This window comes from Brugia malayi (assembly GCF_000002995.4).
Source record: "Brugia malayi strain FR3 genome assembly, contig: Bm_v4_Chr2_contig_001, whole genome shotgun sequence".
In the NCBI taxonomy this organism is placed as follows: Eukaryota; Metazoa; Nematoda; class Chromadorea; order Rhabditida; family Onchocercidae; genus Brugia; species Brugia malayi.
Window position 1 is genome coordinate 8384614 of NW_025062476.1, and position 19232 is coordinate 8403845.

Sequence of the window (19232 nt, forward strand, 5' to 3'; positions counted from 1 at the left end):
TGGCAAAAATTATCAACCTGTTTGGTAACAACTTGTGAAGGGCTCAAAAGATTTTCAATAATTCGCCCAACCACACATTCAATAGCTTCCTTTTTCCTCTCATGAACTGATGACTGTTCGAAACAGATCTGGAATTAAAACAAAAACGAAATAATCCGATATAACAAGGAACTATACAATTCCTAAATAATATATACTTTAATTTTTTTGACTAAACCATAAAATCAAGTACTTTCAACAATAAATCCAATGTAGCGACTGCAACATCAACAGCTGAACTTGAAACATCCTCCATAAGTCCAACGATGACCTAAAAATAAATGACATGGTAGATAACAAGACGATAAAATTAAATTCATGACGAATTATATTACTAAGGAATCCTTATTACTGAGGAAAAATCCAGAATAAAATTTTGGACTTGATAGGTTTATCAAGTTCAAAATTCCGCACAGATATGAAAATGCCAGAAAATCACCTCAAATAAAGCGCAAAGGATGGTATCAATATTGTTAATAACGAAAGCTGAAGGAAAGTTTATCAAAATAAATTTAATGCTTAGACAACCACCAAGACGAATGCACCATGGCTCGTTGTAACAAAGATTAGTTGCCCGTTCCAAAATCTGTTGAAAAAATGCAGTGTTGGTTGCCTGAAATTAAGGTTTCACTAAGAATAACATGATAAATTAGTTAAATGCATGTAGATAAAATGGTTGATATTACATAAAAATTCGTAATACTTTTCAAAAACGCAGAAGTAATGGCATACTTTACCTACGACAAGTTTTATGCTTCGTTACAGTACAAACACTGACGACATAATAAAATTTCAATGACTCGTGCAGGATCAAAACTGACATATTCCCAGTACTAATGTGTTCCTTTTTACTGTCACTTTACTATACAATTCCTCAATTAGCATCCATAGTTTCAGTTATGCAGATGACTTCAAAGAGAACATAAATTGCATATCTAATTTAGTTTTATTTTTCTAATAGTTTTTAAAAAAGATCATTTTAAAAACTTTTCTAATAAGTGAATTACTTTGCTGATACTACCAAACAAAGCTACTGTTGTCTCACAGATCAGTTTTAGTGCCATAAGGCCAGTTTGGCACACTTCTTTACATGGATCGGTTAGAGCAAGCAATACACTATCAATCAGCACAGTATAATCCATAGAATCTGAAGCCTGATCCACTGTACTATCGGTTCTCTCTGTAAGAAAAACAATGTCTTTTTTTTTTTTTTTTGAAATTATAACATACTGCGAGCTTTTAAAAAGAGAAAGAGAATGCTATTTAGAATGAAGAAATTAAAAAACGCAGATCCGATAACTAAAAATCCAAAAACTTTGCCTCGGCATTGTCCAAAAATAATCTGAATCGTTATATGCCGTATAACCATGCAGAAAAAATCCATAACATTACTGGTTGCTTCTTGCAGTACTGCAGCTGTTGCATCTTTAAAAAAAAAGGAATGCTTATAAAGATGAAACACAAACCTTATAATTTAAAAATTTTACAAGCTGCGCACTTTTTTAAACACAAGTTTAGCTAAATAATCTATGACTTGATAAAAGAGAATTCTTTTTGAGTTCAGAGATGTACTACAAACTATATAAGCTATATTGATGTCGTACATTTTTTGTAAAATATAAAAAATTGTCAAAACGTTTACAGCAAAAAACTCAAACTTACAAAACAGTCCGAGTAAAACATCAAGGTAAAGAGACCGTGAATATCGACTAGTGCATTGATAATCTAAATGAAAATTGCTCTCTTCTTTTGCACGTAAATCCTAAAATTTGCTCTAATTATTATATATTCTTCTGTACACCATCCCAGTACTTCTGCTTTGTAGATTTTGCTATCCTCAAAATTAGTGATATTTCACGCTTTTATAATGCTGTTGAATCTGAAATACTTTTATATCTACTCACTGAACCGAAAATAAAAAAGTTTTTTATTTTGAATAATCTTCGTTTACTGATAAAAAAGAAAGAAAGAAGCAAAAACTGGAAGCTATCATGCACATCAGGGACATTGGCAAATTACTGCGTAACAAAAACAAAACTCGTTACCATTAATTTGATCGTAAAATGCTTCTTAAAGAAAGGGTTTTTTAAAATTCCACGTTTTGTAGGTGCCAAAACGCTCAAAATCACTCCTTTGATTATACGAAATGCATGACGTCGCATAGTCAGAGATGAAATCCGTATCCCGCCCGGAATTGTTTGTGCAGTTGCCATAATGAAAGATGCATCAATTACAAATGGTGAACGCAAGTGCCTAACCGATTCTTTCACCACTTCCGAAACATTCAGTTCACAGAAGAAAGGAGGACTTTTGCTACTACTCTGAAAAACAAGATTATACTTTTACTAGCAGAAATTTACTAGGAGGTCGGAAAAGCAATCAAAGCAAAAAACAACCATATTATCATCAAGTAAAACTTCTCATATACCACATCTTCATGTTATCTGTAAAATGAAAATTAGGACTTGGGTTTCATCCGGTAATGTTTCATTGAATTCAGCATGCGATGAAGCCCGTTCAAAAATCAACTGAAATGCTGGCGATTCGAACGAATGCTCCTCTTTAAACACCAAGTTTTGAGGATCCATCAACATTTTCCGATTCGATGCACCAAATTTTCCCAAAATCCTGAATATTATATCCATTCCTAATCTGCTAAACGTACTTTTTTAATTTTTAAACATCATAATTCCTATTTTTTTTCAGCTTTCAAACGATACCTACCTTCGTCAAATATCATTAGCTTAAGCGCACATAAAATAACACACTCATAATCACTCTTAAGTTTAAACTGAGGTAACAAAAAGATCAAAATCAAAATAAAAATGAAAGACCTAAACGCAATTTGTGGTGCGTTCTTTTCCTGACTTGACATGCACTGCCATAAACCACGTATTAGTTCAGCTCGAACTGGTGCCATATGTTCGTAGAGGTAATCAGGTTGTAAATTGTCAACACATAATTCCAAAGTTCGTAATCCCTGCAAGTTTTTCACAGCTGATAAGATATGGACTTTTCTGCACAATTTCATAAACTAGTACACTATTTGTTTCTATCCCTGTTTGACCTTACACCTATCTGCTAAGTCAAATCTATCAGTAAAACAAAATCACATTCCAGAAAAAAAAAAATAACCAAAAAATCTTTGGAAACATTAGTGCATTTTAAAGATTTTTGGAAACATTAGTGCATTTTAAAGATTTCATAAATTGAAACAAATAAATAAAAAAATATATATAACTGAATAAATAAAATAAATAACTGAATCAATAAGTATTAAATACATAAATTGAAAGAACGATTAAGTGAATAAAATAAATGGCATAGCTAGTTACATAAAACGAATGCTTAATTTATAGATAAATAAATTATATATATATATGGAATAAAAAAAGATTGCGGGAACCTGCTGAATAAGACTACTACTTCCATTCAGAGCGCACACTAACGGATCCATCAACAAAGGTAGATAAGGTAGTAGTGATGACAATCTGAAAAGAAATCCTTTCACAGTCTCAGTGCATTATTAGTTAGAAGACAATATCAAGTCAAACATCTTTTAAAAATTTTATTACCTTACAGGTACGGTTAAACATAATTCAATAAACAATTCACGCATTTGAGCCCGATGAGTACTAGACTGAAGACGATTTAGCTGGTGCAGAAGTGTTGGCAGAAGGGGCAGAAATGTCTGATAAAGCAAGTCATAGCTTCCACCGCCAATTGAACTAAAATGATTAGTGTAGATAATCGCATTTTTTAAACTTGATATTTAACTATTCTGAAAATTGCGTATTTAACATTAAATACGCAATTCAACAACTAGGAAAAGTTTAAGAAATACTTCATATCCACTTCAATAGAATATAATCGACTGCTTGTAAAAAATTATACAAATTCAAAGTTAATAACGAACAATTACTTGACTACTGCATACAATTTTTGTCGAATGAAGTCGACGAAGAATTTCAAAATATTTAATACTATAGATTCAAAAGATGATATAAAATGTAAGCAAGATAATAGCTTTTGCATGCTCCAGTTATTTATCTACTAGACAAAAACACACCAAAAAATATTTCAAATATATATTTCGAGAGAATAGAAATAATTACTAGAATATTAAACAAGTTACCGGAAAAGTGCTCTAAGCAGAAGAAAATAATTAATTGGTTCTCGGGCTCGAAGTGCCAGTTTCATTGAATGAAGAACCAGATCATGCAGATATGGCTGCAAGATAATTTACTGAACTTTGGCTGTTTATGAGATGAAACTTGCCTTTAATAGCTAAAAACAACAGCAAGTCTTTAATTAAAGAAGGAATAAATATTCCATATTGAATTTTTACAAAAACAAGAAAAAACAGAGTTTTACTCGAAGCATTCGTTCATTCTCTGCACATCCTGAAGGTTGCGAACCAACCGAGGAGAATACAATTTTGAACAGCTTCAACCAAAGAAAAGACCTTTCCGAACATTCTGAAATTTCATTTCAGAGTGAAGTACTAGTTTCCAATATATATATATATATATATATATATATATTTCGTGGAGATTTTGATATTAAATACCGCAGTTTTTCCAATATAGAATTCTAATTTTTACCGCCAACCGTGGCAAGTTTGTTTTGTGGCTGACATAAAAAATTTTTTCAGTTCTCTGAATCACATATTACTGAAGTCTATGCTAAGCATTTTGCATACCAAGCTACATAATTAGACAACAACAGTTACCACTGCTAATTGGATATTAGCAAAAAAAATTGAACCACTGAACTGAATGACTGATCTCTCACCATATAAAAAAATATGAAAAACAGAACCAAGTGAATAAAAGCTTACCAGCCAAATCTGGTAATTTTTTCATAAGGAATCGGATTAATATATCGCCAAAATTGGCTGACGTCAGAGAATTAACCAGTAATGAACTGCATATGATTTGAAGTCCGTAATTTGAAGCCAGTCTTTCGATGAAATACTAAAAAACGAAATGCTATACTAAATAGTGATACCACGAAAAAGAAATAAAAAATGCATAAAGTTTTAGGACTTACATCAATACGTTTTGATATGATTTCTTTGAAAATTGATGGATTCAGTAATGTAAAAATAGAACCAAAGAGCTCCAAAACTTCCTTCTCCTCTTTTGTGCGTACTCCATTTGAAAATCTTAATTTTTGTCATATTTCCATTTCGTTTCTTTCCATTTTAATGTCATTATAAATTTTTTTGTCAAGTGCATATTTCCATTTTATCTCTTGAATTTCTTAGAAAATTAAAAAAGAGACAAACCTTTGCTGTGTCGATGGAACTTGACTTGACATCGGACAGATCACATATATATCGAGGCACCGCAAACCGTAACGGAAGAGCTGCTCAATTATTTTTGCTTCGTGATCTGGCGATATCGCATCTGGATGATTAATTTCCAATAAAGTACTAATAAATTCAAATGAAAACAATTTACTTTAGACATCCGAAGAACAATCACTTCCAATCGTATCGCAACGAATAAGACAACTAAGCGACACACGATAAAAGATGTGAATAAGTACAGCATGAACAATGTTAACTTGGAGGCATATTAATTTAGTAATTCATTACTAAGTGGTTTTGTGACTACAAAATTCGAAATTTCCAAAAAACTAATCCAAATATTTCTAAAAATATATGAGATACAGTTTTTATACGTACCATATAGTTAGGGTTTTTTATAAACAATTATTAAAATAAGTCAGTCTATTACCTCTACTACCTATGAATGGTTACCTGTCAGCTGGAAAAAGAAAATCTAACGATTTGTAGCATGAGTATCCTTCAAAGCGTGTACGGCATGTTTACAGGCTTGAACAAGCACTCGTATCATGTTCCTACATTCAACCAAACTGTAAGATGGAATACCAGTAACCCAGTACTGGTTAAATATCTCCTCAGGTGTCGAGGTCTGCAAAGAAGACTATTTTCATAATTTCCAAACCATTACGATTATCGCACATGATGCTAAAAAAGATTTTTTTTTTTTTGAGTTTTTGTAACACAACATTTGAGAATCTATTAGGAAAAATACTAATTTGGTTGATTTTGTGCCTATTCAGTTAATATGATAGAAAAGTTCTCAAAAATGAAACAAATTACTAGATTATAAAATACCATGACTTTTATTTCACATTAATTATCGTGATAAGGACCTCACCTTGCCTATCTTCGTAGATAACGGAAGAGAGCAAGACGGTAAGTCATCGTCTTTATCATTTTCATTACCCCAAGTACTGAAGTCAAAGTCACTTTCTGAAGACAGTGGTGATGTTGGATCTTCTTTAATCATTTTACTGTGGGAGAGCATCTAAAACATACCATGTTAACAATTAACTACTTGTTTTCAAAACTTACGAAGTCTTTAACTTTTTTTTCATAATTTGCTGTAATATAACTGTAATAAGAAATTTAGTAGAGGTCGAAAATATTTTACAAACTATGTTTTGGCGATCAAGCTTCAAGTAATATTAAAAGTGTGTGAAAGAATGAAAAATCAAAAATAACCTCATCCATTTTGCTTTTGCCATTTGCAAAAGAAAAATCACTGCGTAATGACTGGGAAGTGCTAAAAATTTTCAGCGCATAACATAATAAAGTAAAGAAATAAATGTATTGTTAGCCTCACAGATTTAGGAAACCTACGTTGCAAATATCAACACGCTTCAGAAGTATCAATTAGTATTGCTACTGCATGAGTTCTAATGAATTTTGAAGCAACTTAATGAAAAAGTGAGGTTTCTCTTTGAAGCATCTATAAAGAAAAATGATTTATTTGTCAAGAATGAGAATCCTGCAAAATCCTATTTCAAGGAACTGACTTGTGCTTATCTGTTTGCTACATATGAAAAAAACCGATATTTTCTATTTCCGCAGTGAGCCTGTTTTTCAGAAATTGTACAACTAAAAAAAAAAAAAATACCTGACACTTCTGTCAGGATAAAGTAAAGGTGTATTCATAATATTACTCTCATTTTTTTCTAATATTATCGGTACTTGGTATCGTGCCAACCATTTAAGTTTCCGCACATAATTTTCCAACAAACAAAACAGTATATCACGACACTAAAAATAAATAAGATACATACGTCATTTCTCTCACATATATCATTGACAATGACAAAAAATCATATAAAAGCTAAAAATATATCAAAAGTCCTTGATTTACATTTTAGCGCATATTATGAAATTCGAGTGATGTACATATCATAGTACTACAGTTAATTCGCCAACTGTATAACTTACCGGTTGGTCCGGGTGATTTTTCTCCGTAACAACAAATGATTCAATAAGATTCATCATTAGCTTGATACACATCGATTGCACCGTAGGTTGTATTGCTGGATCAAACATACTTTTTGTGAATGCATAAACTGAGCTAAAAAGTGATTTTAGATTTTTCCCGTGACTGAAACCTCACAGAATTGGAAAACTATGTTTAAAAATAACAAAATTTAAAAAGTATGGGTGAATAACAAAGTTACCAACCAGCAGAGAAGACTGTAAGACAAATGGCCGCGTACATGATGAACAAGATCTGCTAGCATTGTATACATAGTTGGTCTACAAACATGAGATTTTTAAGTTTGAAAATGGTTTAAGAGGAAAAACAATTAAGAAAGTTTCAAAATGATCTGGACAAATAAGTATCTCTTTTTTTCACTTATAAAACTAAGTTAAAACTCAGATGGAAAAGAGAAACATAGTAGACAAAGAAAGATGTCATAAAAATTAAACACAATAAACCTAATATACTTCGTAAGTATTTTTATAAAATGCAGCAAACCTTAAGAAATCCATCGAACTGAACCCGTTGCCTAACATAAGATTTTCATTAAAGAGTTTCGGAATAACTGGGATAAATTTAGTCTGGAGGTCGGTAACAAAAATATTTTTTACTGTCCCAATTAATTCACGTCTCATCGAATAATTTTCATGCGGACAACGCTCCAACATTTGCATTATCGACTGAACTATTTGAGTTCCATGATTATTAACTACTTCACTCACGTTGAACTAAAAATGAATAAATAATTTAGAAAAACCTATAAAAACAAAGGTAATAAACGCTACAAAACTGACATGTCAAGTCTGATTTTACTTAACTGCGGTCACATAGTTTTTCGAAGGTTTTTCAAATCCGTCCATAAAATGAATCACATCTATTTTTAACTAAAATCGCTACTTTGAAAGTGTACTTTCAAAATTTCGAGAGTTGTCTAATTTTGGAGTGCAATACATATTTTAATTGAATGATAAATCGGACTGATTATAACAATGATTTTCACAGAGGTCATATACTATTTTAAGTGTTCTATTTTATTCATTTGCTATTTGAAAAATATAGATTGAGTGTAATGACCAGTCAATCAACATAAGAACGGCCATCTGACAAATTTTTGGAATTGCAGCTATGAATAATCAACGTCAAGCATAACACGAACAAAAACTTTTTGCTATAATTTAACAATTGTAAAAAAGACGCTAACCACAGTAGAACGAGAGGAGATGAATCCCAAAAATGTCAATGCTCGCACTTGAGAACTATAAAATTCGTCAGCCAATAATGTGCTAAAGGAACTACTAATTTGCTGGTCGTGAGGTATTGAAAGCATGCAATACTGCACCATAAGCGAGATTATTTCCATTAACTGCAAATTTTATTTCTTTATAAACTGAAAAAGTTGCATATTTGTCGTCTCTTCATAGAGTACAATTAAATGTCTAGTCAATTTAATACTGCTCCAATTAATTACCTGAAGTTTGGTAGCATAATAGAAGTCAACATACTCATTATTAATGCCGATATCAAGTGTAGAAACATCTAGTTTAAAATGAGTATATTGCAACTTTATGTTACTAATTAATAATAAAAAAAAAAAACAGAATGAAAAAAGGACATTTTTCAATTTGCTTAATACTTTGGAAAGGAAGATTAAAAGTCTTTAATAGTTTCCTAAATGTGGAACTCTGAAACAAACCTCATTTTGAATGTGATGACGATGAATTTGAAATAAAATAATACAGAACATCGGTACTTCTGACAAAACCTTTACACTCTGTGAAGCACGAGGGATCAAAGAATAACCGCTGTCACGCTGAGTACCGTCTCCCGAAGTTTCCGGAAGGTAGACAATTGTTGGCATATAACAGTTTTGAAGTGACTGAAATATCAAAGGAATCACCATACATATTCTACTACTCTGACAGTTGCATTTCACCATAACTGCCGAGCAAATATTTGCTTTAATGATCAATTAAGATACTAAATGTTTTGTACCTTACCTAAATTTCTTAGCGTTACTTTAAATGGAAAATTTTCAATTATAAATATTAAGCTTAAAGAATTCTCTGTGTCAAATCATCCAACTAATAACTTACAGATTCAATTACACTATCTTCCATTCCGCAATGTCGAAGGTTTCGCTGCTCAAACATACGTCCACCAGTGATATGCTGCGGCATATCACGATACACTGCTTTAAAATGATTGATGATGATCGGGATCTGAAATGGGAAATTTATGTATACAGTAATTTAATTATGCAATACGTGCCAAACAAATATTTTTACACTTCAGATATCTTAATAACAAATATCTTAATAATTGCTTAAAGTATCTTTCAAGTAACTGAATGAATCATATAAAGAAATGAGAAGTGAAAATTAAATCAAGTCAAAAAAAAAAAAAAAACCTCTGGTGTAAAAACAGCCCTAAATGCACGTTGATGCTCACTGATAATTTTGATAGCAATAATAGCATTTTCCTCATTCTCAACTTGAATCACTTTTGTAAGCTGAGTAAGGATAAGTTTTGCGTACTGTTTAACGATTTCATTGCAATTCATGCGTAGTATCAGTTCAAGTATCAACTTTCGTAACTGCTGAAATATTTGAAAAATTCATCAACATGCTATGCATTTAAATCAGGGTAATGTAACAAAGCTAATTACATAATCTGCAGTAAAGCAGTCAGACGTCGTGACAGATTTCATTGCTTCTCTTAAAGTTTTCTCCATAATTCCACGCCACTTCCGCAAAATACATTTTCATCGCTTAAGTTTGCTAATTTTATAGCTGATTTGTAAATGGAAACGACTCAAAAATAAAAGATATTCATGAAGACTGCACCTGTGTGTTATTTTCTCCGATAAATTGAGGCACAGTGTCTTGAAAAATTTTCAAAAATGTGCGTAACAGATTTTCCTGCACTATCTGAAAAGCAGATGTAGTTGCCATTTCTTCAAAACTGTTGCTTATTTCCTGGAAAGTATATGGATTAATAAACAAACCACAACTAGGAGAAATCATAAATTCCATGGATTTATATTAATTAGATATCATAAAGTATACCTCAAGAGTTAAAACGAAATTTGAAATATTCAAAATCGACATTACATACACAATACTTTGAATGATATAGTAGTCAGAGAGCAGTTAAGCATTTATTTTTCTACCAAAAACATGTTGAAAACCTTAATTATTTCGCTTCTCCATATTATCTTTGATCGATAGGCAATTAAACATAAGTATTTATCAATTACAATATTTTTTTCATATATGATGTGCAAAATAATGTGCAAAAAATGATGCTAAAAGTGTTACATATAATTATGTGATGCATAATAAATTTCACCTTGGAATCTATAAATTTTGTTTCATTTTCGACGAAATTATGCCATACAAATTGGAATGAAAAGATAATTAATAACTGACACAGTGTCAATTACCTGTAAAGCTTTCAATTTAAGATCATCTCGTTGGCCGGCATCACCGATTGTCTGGATGAGTGTTTCGAGACGTGAAAGCAGAGGATGATGGCCTTGTGCAGTGGTCTGAAGACTGTGCCCCATAGGTCTTACTGTTTGCTGCGAAGTGTGTTGTTGAGACTGGTAACCAACAGGAATACTCATCTGTGATGAATTTAAAACATTACACTTATTCTATAAAGTTTTAGTTCCGCTTAATTCACCGTTTCTTCCAAAGAGATGCATATTTAACAGTAAAAGCATGTAGAGTTCCAAAACTTACTGAAAACTAAAATTAGTGACACTAACTTCATTAATTACTAATTCGATACTGCAACAAGACAACACACAAGCTGTACAACGTAACACCCGTGCATCCTTCGTTATATTTCAAGGAAAAGGAAAACGAATCAGGAAAACATAAGATCAGTTTGGAAGGGTTCCACCTCCGCATCTGAAGTAGTATGATCTGAATGGAACAGAATTTGAAAAAGAACGGAATTCAGAGGGCCAAACGATGAATCATCTCGATGACGACCACTGACCCAATAACTTACTAGAAAACATTTACATTTAAGCTAATAATTCTATTAAGTACACCAATACCGCTACTCGTTGGTTCGCCATTATTAAATGCATAAATTAGATTCATAGATTCGAAATTTTGTAAATTAGTGCTTATTTTAAAAAGTTTTTAAAATTTAAAATACAAATATAAAAAAAATAGAATGAAAAAGTTTCGTTTGAAAAATTTTTTAAATATTGTTTAAAAAAGTTGTTTGGTTGTTTAAATTCTTTGACGTTAAAAGGATTTTGTAGCGATGCATCATGGGAACTGAAATTAATGAAAGTTTTGATAGGTTTATCTTCAAAATCTCTGGTGTTTAAAAGGCATTTCATTTACTGAAATAACTAGAATTCACATTTCTTTCTCATTTTTCGAAAACTGTCGAATACTAAATTGGCAACATTCTCCTTGCTGGGTGGAGACATTTTGAGGGCATAATAAATCTTAATCAAACGCTGTTTTGTAATCTGTCTTATCGTTAAATTTGATGCGTTCTAACGTACAGTTAGAACGCATCAAATTGCTCTCTTCCTATCATACTTTCATCTATTCCATCTGTCTGTACTCAGCTATCAATCGGCTACATGAAAGGAAAGGCCACGCGCTGTTGTCATTATCATGAGTTAAGATTGATAGGACTTCCTAGGTAGATACGCGTTATCCTTTCTTCACGGCACGAACAGACAACAAAGTCGATGGTTACGGTATATACGACGAGTTTTGGTAATGAAAAATATTTCTTTGGTGATTTGGGAAATGTTTTATGTACTTTGATGGGTTATTTAAAGTATGATTTTTTTATTACTTCACTTCACTGGTGCACATACATGTCGACAAGCCAAATGTCCTTGAAAAACAACCATTTTCGGGAATTCTTGAAAGAAAAACTGATATGCTTGCAACACTCGATTGACTTATTTTAGCATAGTTCGTTTATTTCCCGATTTCATTTATCTTGCCAGTAATAAATATAGTTTGATTAAAGCGATTCAGTTCATTGATTTTATTAAATTAAACATGATTAATAGTGGGAAGAATCCCGTCAGATTGTATACAAGCTATCAGCTGATAGAGCCAGATTGATTTGTTGGATGTTATGGCTTCCTCTTCTGCTATTTGGCCTCCGGAAGCGAAATCCGAAATATGACGTCTTCCATAGTCTGATCATAAAATTGATAATAATTCTAAGAATTTCCGACCGTTTTATCTGTCCATACATGCCTTTTCACTTATTGTCAACAGTAGCCAACTTCTAGTCATTTCCAGTTCTTTATTTTGTTGCTGGAAAACTGTATTGAAATTATTCCTTTGAATCCGCCTTTTTTTTTTTTTCATTTTTTCAATTTTTTTATCCGTAGGTAAATTGGATAGCAGTGGTGTTTCAAATGGTATTTTTGTTAACTATTCGGGTAATCTGGGTACTGGTCACGCAACTGATTGGTGGAATTAGCTCCACCTAATTTCTTTAAAGCTTTCAACTCCATTCCACCAAAATTGTTGAGCTTCTCATACATATGAGAGATCCAAAAATAATCTTTATATCCCGGCTTACTTCTCTTTCATTCCTGTTGTTCATGTCTTCAAAAAAACGAGACTTGAATCAGGCTAGAAATCTTGCAGATATAAAAATTTGGAACACTAAAAACTCTTATGGTTCACCCTTATGGAATATCTTCATCTTCTTAATCGGAGAAAAAGAAAAGATAACGAAAGATTGTTTGAGGCATAGTAAAAATATGAACAATTGTCTTTATAGTCTTAACAGATTGCAGCTGTCGTAAATGCGTGATTTATTTTCAATTTTTATAGTGTCCATTTAAAATTATCGAGTGTTGCGTTTCCTCGTTCATTCTCCTCTCTGTCTGCATTGCAGTGTGGCTGAAAAATTTGTAGAACAAAGCGACAGAAAAACTGATTCAAAAATTTCGAACTTAAATGTAACTTTCAAATTTCATTGTGAAAAAAATATTTGAAAGAAAGAAAAAACAAATTATAGTCTATAATAATTCATTAAACGAAAAGCAAGTTCCGTAAGTTAACAAACTAAAGTTTTGTAAAATACTTCCAAATTTTTAAATCAAGAAATAAATATAAGTTAATTTAAATAAGGGATTCATTTTAATTTCAGTTCAGCACTGAACGATTCCCTTGTGCAACATTCTAGTGCAGCAAGTCACGCCAAAACCACTTCCGAATCTGTAACGTTGTGTAAGTGTGATACTATTTTAACTCTGCACAAAGTACTTTCCAGGGAAATTGATGTAAATTGGTCTTAAGCTTGCAATTAAAAAAAAACTTGTTTTGGCCGATGCTTCCACTTCAAATAAAGAATCATTAGGAGTGATGCTGTGAGAACGTCAAGAAGTCATAATTTGATCCAATGCTTCTATTTACAGGGGGTTAAGTCTTGAAAGCAAATACTCAAACCAAGCCATTTCCTTATCGATTTCTTAGATAGTGCAACTGTTTCAGTAGTTAGCTATTTGTCGCACCAAATTATGAACATGTTTCTATGCATGAATAGAAAAATCGGAACTGTGTGAAACTATTGGTGACATCAAATATGAGTAAAATATTTATATTATGCTTACTTCATAAGACAATTTATAATTTATGTTATGTTTGTTTATACATGAAGGGACTTATATATAGACGAATTTACTAAGACATGAACAATTTCGAGTGAATGCTATAAGAGTGTTATATATATTTTTTTTTCTTAAAGAGAGTTTGAGAAACAAGTGATTATATTTTGTAAACAAGGACATGAAAATTTATTGAGTTGAAGAAGTTATCATTCTACCTAAATTATCAGCCAACCATGTACTATAGAAATTAAAAAAGAATTAACAAGCGCAAAAATATTTGATTAATAAGTTGAATAGTGACAGGCAGATGCACATGTCGCATGCAGTTCATCGCTCAAGGTCACAAATTTGCTTAAAATCAGATGCAAGCAAATTTTTTTTAAAGTTTAGTAAGATTTGTAAGAGTGAAGTTCAAAATTTGGATCTAGTTCAAATTTCTAATCTTATATTTTTGTTTCTTCTAGCTAAGTTAGTCACAAAAACAACAAAGAGAAGTATATGGTACACCTCTACTGTACTAATTCGTTGCTTGCTTGAAGTAAAATGAGGTCTTCAAAAGATGCGGTATTTCAGATGTAATCATATCATTGTAAATATCTAATTCCTATTTTTGTGTCATACACAAAATACTACGCAACACTTTCATCGTCCCAAAAAGTCTTCATTTTTTCTTTATTAAATATTATTTCACATTCTTACTCTTTTTTCTGATAACTTTTGCTGAGCACCCATGTTCCTATATGATGCATAAGAAATACCTCACAAAGTCTTTGATTGTGAAAGCTTAGCATTTAAGATTCCTTAGCAAACAAATAACTGCCACTTTGATTATAGAGTCGCTTCAGCTAGTAGTAATTTCGTGATCTCTTTTGCATTCCTTTCGTAAATGTACAAAGTCCCAGTTATAACGTTAAGATTTGCGCAATGTACCACGAAGTTTGACGGTATATACAACCAAAGAATATCGAATAGATGTGAGTGATATTTGCAACGCGGTAAAACGGAGAACGTGTTGATATCGATGGCATTTAAGATAAGGATCACTCGTAAAACCAATCACGACATTTTCTGCGTTTCTAGATCTTGAGATTTCAAACCGCCCTGTAATTATGGGATGGATATTGCAGTGCGACATACAGCACAGCAAATCTTTCCGTTTTAAAGGGTTTACAATATTTATATCTTTAAAGAAAGATTCGCAATATTTGACTTCTGCTCTCCTTCCCTTCATTTTTAAGCGTACTTGTCTCGGTATGGCGTTAACGAGAATATTTAGAAAAAAATTGTAGGCTTGATAATCTCATTTCTGTAGTATTCATGAAATTATATGTGATGCGCAAAATAATATAATGGTGACTAGTCTTGGATATCCGTCAATTTCACCAACCAAACGAGTATAGTAGGAAAGCGGGTGCAGTAGGTCCACAGATCAGCTGAGCCCGAAATGGGTCGAGGCATAAATCACTTCAGAAGATATAGGATTCGTTTCACTATGAACAAGGAATTCTAGAGCATTTTCGTATGGTTATTACGTAATCTAAATAGCTACAATTTTTCCATGCGCCCCGAAATACAATACCTCAGTGGGAATCTGTTTCGTTAATTTTTTTACCACACGATAATTAGAAAGACGACGAAGTCAAAAATTACCGGTATAAAACGGACTCATTAAATATTGTCCTGAGTTAACCTTCATGAAAAAAATTTTTTTTTTTTGCATATCCGGGTGCTAACATGTCCTCCTATCGAAATAGCCTTCCAACGTAAGATTTATAGGTCACCACTAGACAGTGAAAAAGGATACACAATTTGAACAAGCACTTAATTAGGATGTTCTCGCTACTATGGAAATCATATTCCTAAAAAATTCCAAGGACTTTCTGGTGAGAAATCCCATGTGGAGAAATCTCTTTGGCGATAATGTTCCTTGAGATTTAGGATTTCGAGTGAAGCTACAAGCCGAATTTGATGGAGACATGTTGTTTTTTGCGAAGTCAAGCAAGGTTTTTATTATGACAACAAGATTTCTTATCAAGTTTTTCTGTGATGCACAGAGTTGCATTTTCATACAAACTCCTGTAGATTTTCTGTGATTTTTTCCTAGCTAATTGTTGCTAATTACAGTCATTCGTGAGGAACATGAGGGAAAGTTTCGCTGAGCAATTACATGACACTGAACACGGATTTATACTTTATCGATAAAGCTTACTTCGACATTTATTATTTTGCCTTATGGCTTCCAAATATCGCTTCTAGGCAGTACCGATTTAGACCAAAAGGAGAAAAACTTACTCGCCAAGTATTAGAGCGGAACTCATCAAACGTGTTTAAGTGGAGAGATATGAGTGACAGGAGCTGCTGCTGTCTCTTACCACCAATACTTACCAGGTTTAAGTGCTTTAGCAAAAAAGAACTTGAAGATTGCATATGAATCAATTTATGGCCGTCAACTTTTGGAGCACTTACTAGTAACAAATGGATCTTTTCAATTGATACCCGATGAAGCGCACATAATTTGCATGCATGGAATGATGTGTGCTATTACTTAAATATAATATATTTCTGATGGATTTACATTTGTATAGATACGAATCTATATGTTTGTGGATACTAGTGAAAATGAACGGAGTGACCGTACCGTACCGATGATCTAGATCTTAACCTTCAACCCTTCATCTTGATCAATTGCACCTCACTACTATAATGGAAGGATGATGTTACCTATGAAGATAACCAAATATGAAATGAACGAGGGATCAACGATGAAACCTATCGAATCGATCGATGTTTATGATCGTTTTCCCACAATACCTTCGATACAGTCTCACCACATCATGTAAAAAGTGCGCCGCAAATGGTGTGAAATATGAACGTGATGAGCAGATTCCTCGAACTCGGCAGGGTTTTTCTCTGAGGAGAAAGAGGGGAATGGAGTGGGTAGGGTAATTGCTACAAACATTGTAAGGAAGCATAATGCTGTAGTTCCCACGCTATTTTTGAGATTTATTGTTATTGTGAAGGAGAGGGCCAGTTTTGTGGAGAAAAGTGAGGAGGAAGGAAGGCCAACGTGCCATTGCCCCGTGGCTTCTTCCGCTCAGTGCCATTATGCTCAGTTGAGCAACACTTGCAAACAATGGTTCAAAGCAAAATAAGAGGAAGAAAAAACAGGCTGTGGGAAAGATAGTCCAGATTTCATTTCACTACAAAACCTTCTATTCTCCCTTTGTTGTTGCTTCAACTTCAGCGTACCTATTTGTCTTCTTTAATCGTAATCATAATTATATAATTGTGGAAGCTACCTTAAAGTCACAGAATGGGAAGTGGGAATCAGCAGCTGTATGTAATCGTTATCAATTCATTCTGATAAGCAGCGATGAGAAGGACCATAGTCCATCTTTTTCAGCTCTCCGTAGTACGAGGGGCTGACAGAAGATGAAAGGGACAAAGAATTAACGGATTGGATGGTTTGCTGATTCCCACAGCTATTACTAGATAAAGAGCGTAAACCGCCTTCCTCCCATCCATTATAACTGTAAATGGTGCCGTCCATTGTCCTCATTGCTGACGTATCCATTTTTTATCAAAAAATGATATCGAATGAGGAAGACACGAGCTCTGCGAGGTGGCTGCAAGATAGTGATAATAGGATTGACATTAACATAACAAACGATTGCCACTAATTCGCAACCATGGGAAAATGTAGAATAGCTTTTGATAGAAAACGATTTGGCGCGGTCGCTGTCGCTCTTTTCTTCAAGCCCTTTAATTGATCCGACTTCCAGTAAAAATAAACGGGCAAATGACGTAAGAAGGAAAGGAAAGAAAGAAGTGTCGGAAGCAGTGTTCGAACAAACTTCAGGTCATTTTTATGTTATAACCCACTTCAGAGATACAGCTAACCCATCACTCCTGAATTAGCACGACAGTCACATTATTGGAGTTCCTTCCTCCAAAAAAAGTGGGAAAGGAACAATTGTTTCCAACGGTAACATGTGAAGGATTGTTTGTAATCCATTAACTCATCTGCTCAACCCATAGACGTTCCCATAGACGGAATAAATGACTGTTGGTTCAGAGTTAGATTGTTCGGTGTTGTTAATCTGCTGAGAAGTTTTCATGTTTTATGAAATGGACGTGTCAACAATTTTAGTGCCGGTCTATTCCGAGCTACTCAAGACACGAATTATTCCCATTCAAATGCCTTTTATCAGAAATCCAATTCTCCTTATTCGCTTATTCAAACTTAAGCTTTTGATCCAATTCCTTATAGAATTCGCGAATTTTGCGAAAAGAAATGTTATTTACAAATCCTGAATAATTTTGATTTGAAATCAAGTGAATTAGGCTGTGTAAACTAGCCGGACAGAAAGAGATAAAAGTGAATGAAGTTACTATACCTGCACTGTTTTGCTCTAGTAACCAACATCCTGTCAAATTTCACATAAGACATGGATGATATAATATGATGATGACACACGGCAATCGAGTATAGTAAATTACATGAGGTAGGACCACGCGTTGATTGCATTGCAATCCGTGGGAGGAAATCGTGGCGGTATTGCGGTCGAAAGGGCTAGTGCTACGTTTCCCCCTCTGACTATGTAATTTTAATCCTATTATCCGCCATGCTAATCATGGGAATCAACATTTCGCTCTGAGAAACCACTGTCCTTATTCATCGAAAAACTGTCACAGCAAAATAGATTGTGTATACATATCTTCTGCCTTTCACTTATTTATGTTTTGTTTTATATCCTCACTGGTTTACTTAGTTCTACCTTATTTACTTAGGCTTTGTACATTTCTAAACCATTAGAGCACCATTAGTTTTGTTGATGGTCACCACTTCAAGATACTATTATGTATTTGTTATGATTAATATAGTAATCCTGAAGAGTGCGAGTAACCCAAGGAGACCTGTCCCATCTAAAAAGCATTTACATATTCGAAAGATGCACAAGAAGTCTGTTTTATTTCTTTTGCCTTTCTTTTCAAGGAATTTTCAAGGGACTTTCTTGTTAGTAAAGGATTCCAAGTCTCTTTGCAATCTGTTAGAGAAGTATACATTTTTCAGCTAACATAACATTTAAAATAAAGATCACTTCTGATGTACCCAATAATTTCTTGGCAATACCTTCCTTTAGAACAAAAATACCACGCACTTCAAGTTCCAACTTACCGAGATTGCAGTTTCATTTTGCTTATCAGAAATGTTAGACTAAAGATAGTAATCTTATCTTACAGTATTTTTGAAAGCA

At 33.0% G+C, this 19232-nt stretch overlaps 1 protein-coding gene across 2 annotated transcripts in view; it reads right to left on the minus strand.

The window, feature by feature from the left end:
• Bma-trr-1 (Uncharacterized protein) overlaps nt 1-10983 on the minus strand; it is a gene marked incomplete at both ends in the record, with an annotated part of 31667 nt that extends 20684 nt beyond the window's left edge. For both annotated transcript variants that reach the window (XM_043078912.1, XM_043078913.1), the window contains 29 exons: nt 18-128; nt 233-310; nt 479-652; nt 1047-1219; nt 1360-1464; nt 1702-1801; nt 2085-2360; nt 2505-2667; nt 2874-3019; nt 3446-3530; nt 3615-3767; nt 4175-4269; nt 4414-4517; nt 4880-5015; nt 5092-5206; nt 5330-5450; nt 5834-5981; nt 6231-6380; nt 6578-6638; nt 6993-7135; nt 7316-7448; nt 7559-7633; nt 7857-8086; nt 8560-8721; nt 9052-9234; nt 9452-9577; nt 9766-9954; nt 10202-10333; nt 10801-10983. In XM_043078912.1, the coding sequence (XP_042934846.1) occupies nt 18-128; nt 233-310; nt 479-652; nt 1047-1219; nt 1360-1464; nt 1702-1801; nt 2085-2360; nt 2505-2667; nt 2874-3019; nt 3446-3530; nt 3615-3767; nt 4175-4269; nt 4414-4517; nt 4880-5015; nt 5092-5206; nt 5330-5450; nt 5834-5981; nt 6231-6380; nt 6578-6638; nt 6993-7135; nt 7316-7448; nt 7559-7633; nt 7857-8086; nt 8560-8721; nt 9052-9234; nt 9452-9577; nt 9766-9954; nt 10202-10333; nt 10801-10983 (4050 nt within the window). The remainder of the gene's footprint in view (nt 1-17; nt 129-232; nt 311-478; nt 653-1046; nt 1220-1359; nt 1465-1701; nt 1802-2084; nt 2361-2504; nt 2668-2873; nt 3020-3445; nt 3531-3614; nt 3768-4174; nt 4270-4413; nt 4518-4879; nt 5016-5091; nt 5207-5329; nt 5451-5833; nt 5982-6230; nt 6381-6577; nt 6639-6992; nt 7136-7315; nt 7449-7558; nt 7634-7856; nt 8087-8559; nt 8722-9051; nt 9235-9451; nt 9578-9765; nt 9955-10201; nt 10334-10800) is intronic.
• Between the last annotated feature and the right edge of the window lie 8249 nt (nt 10984-19232).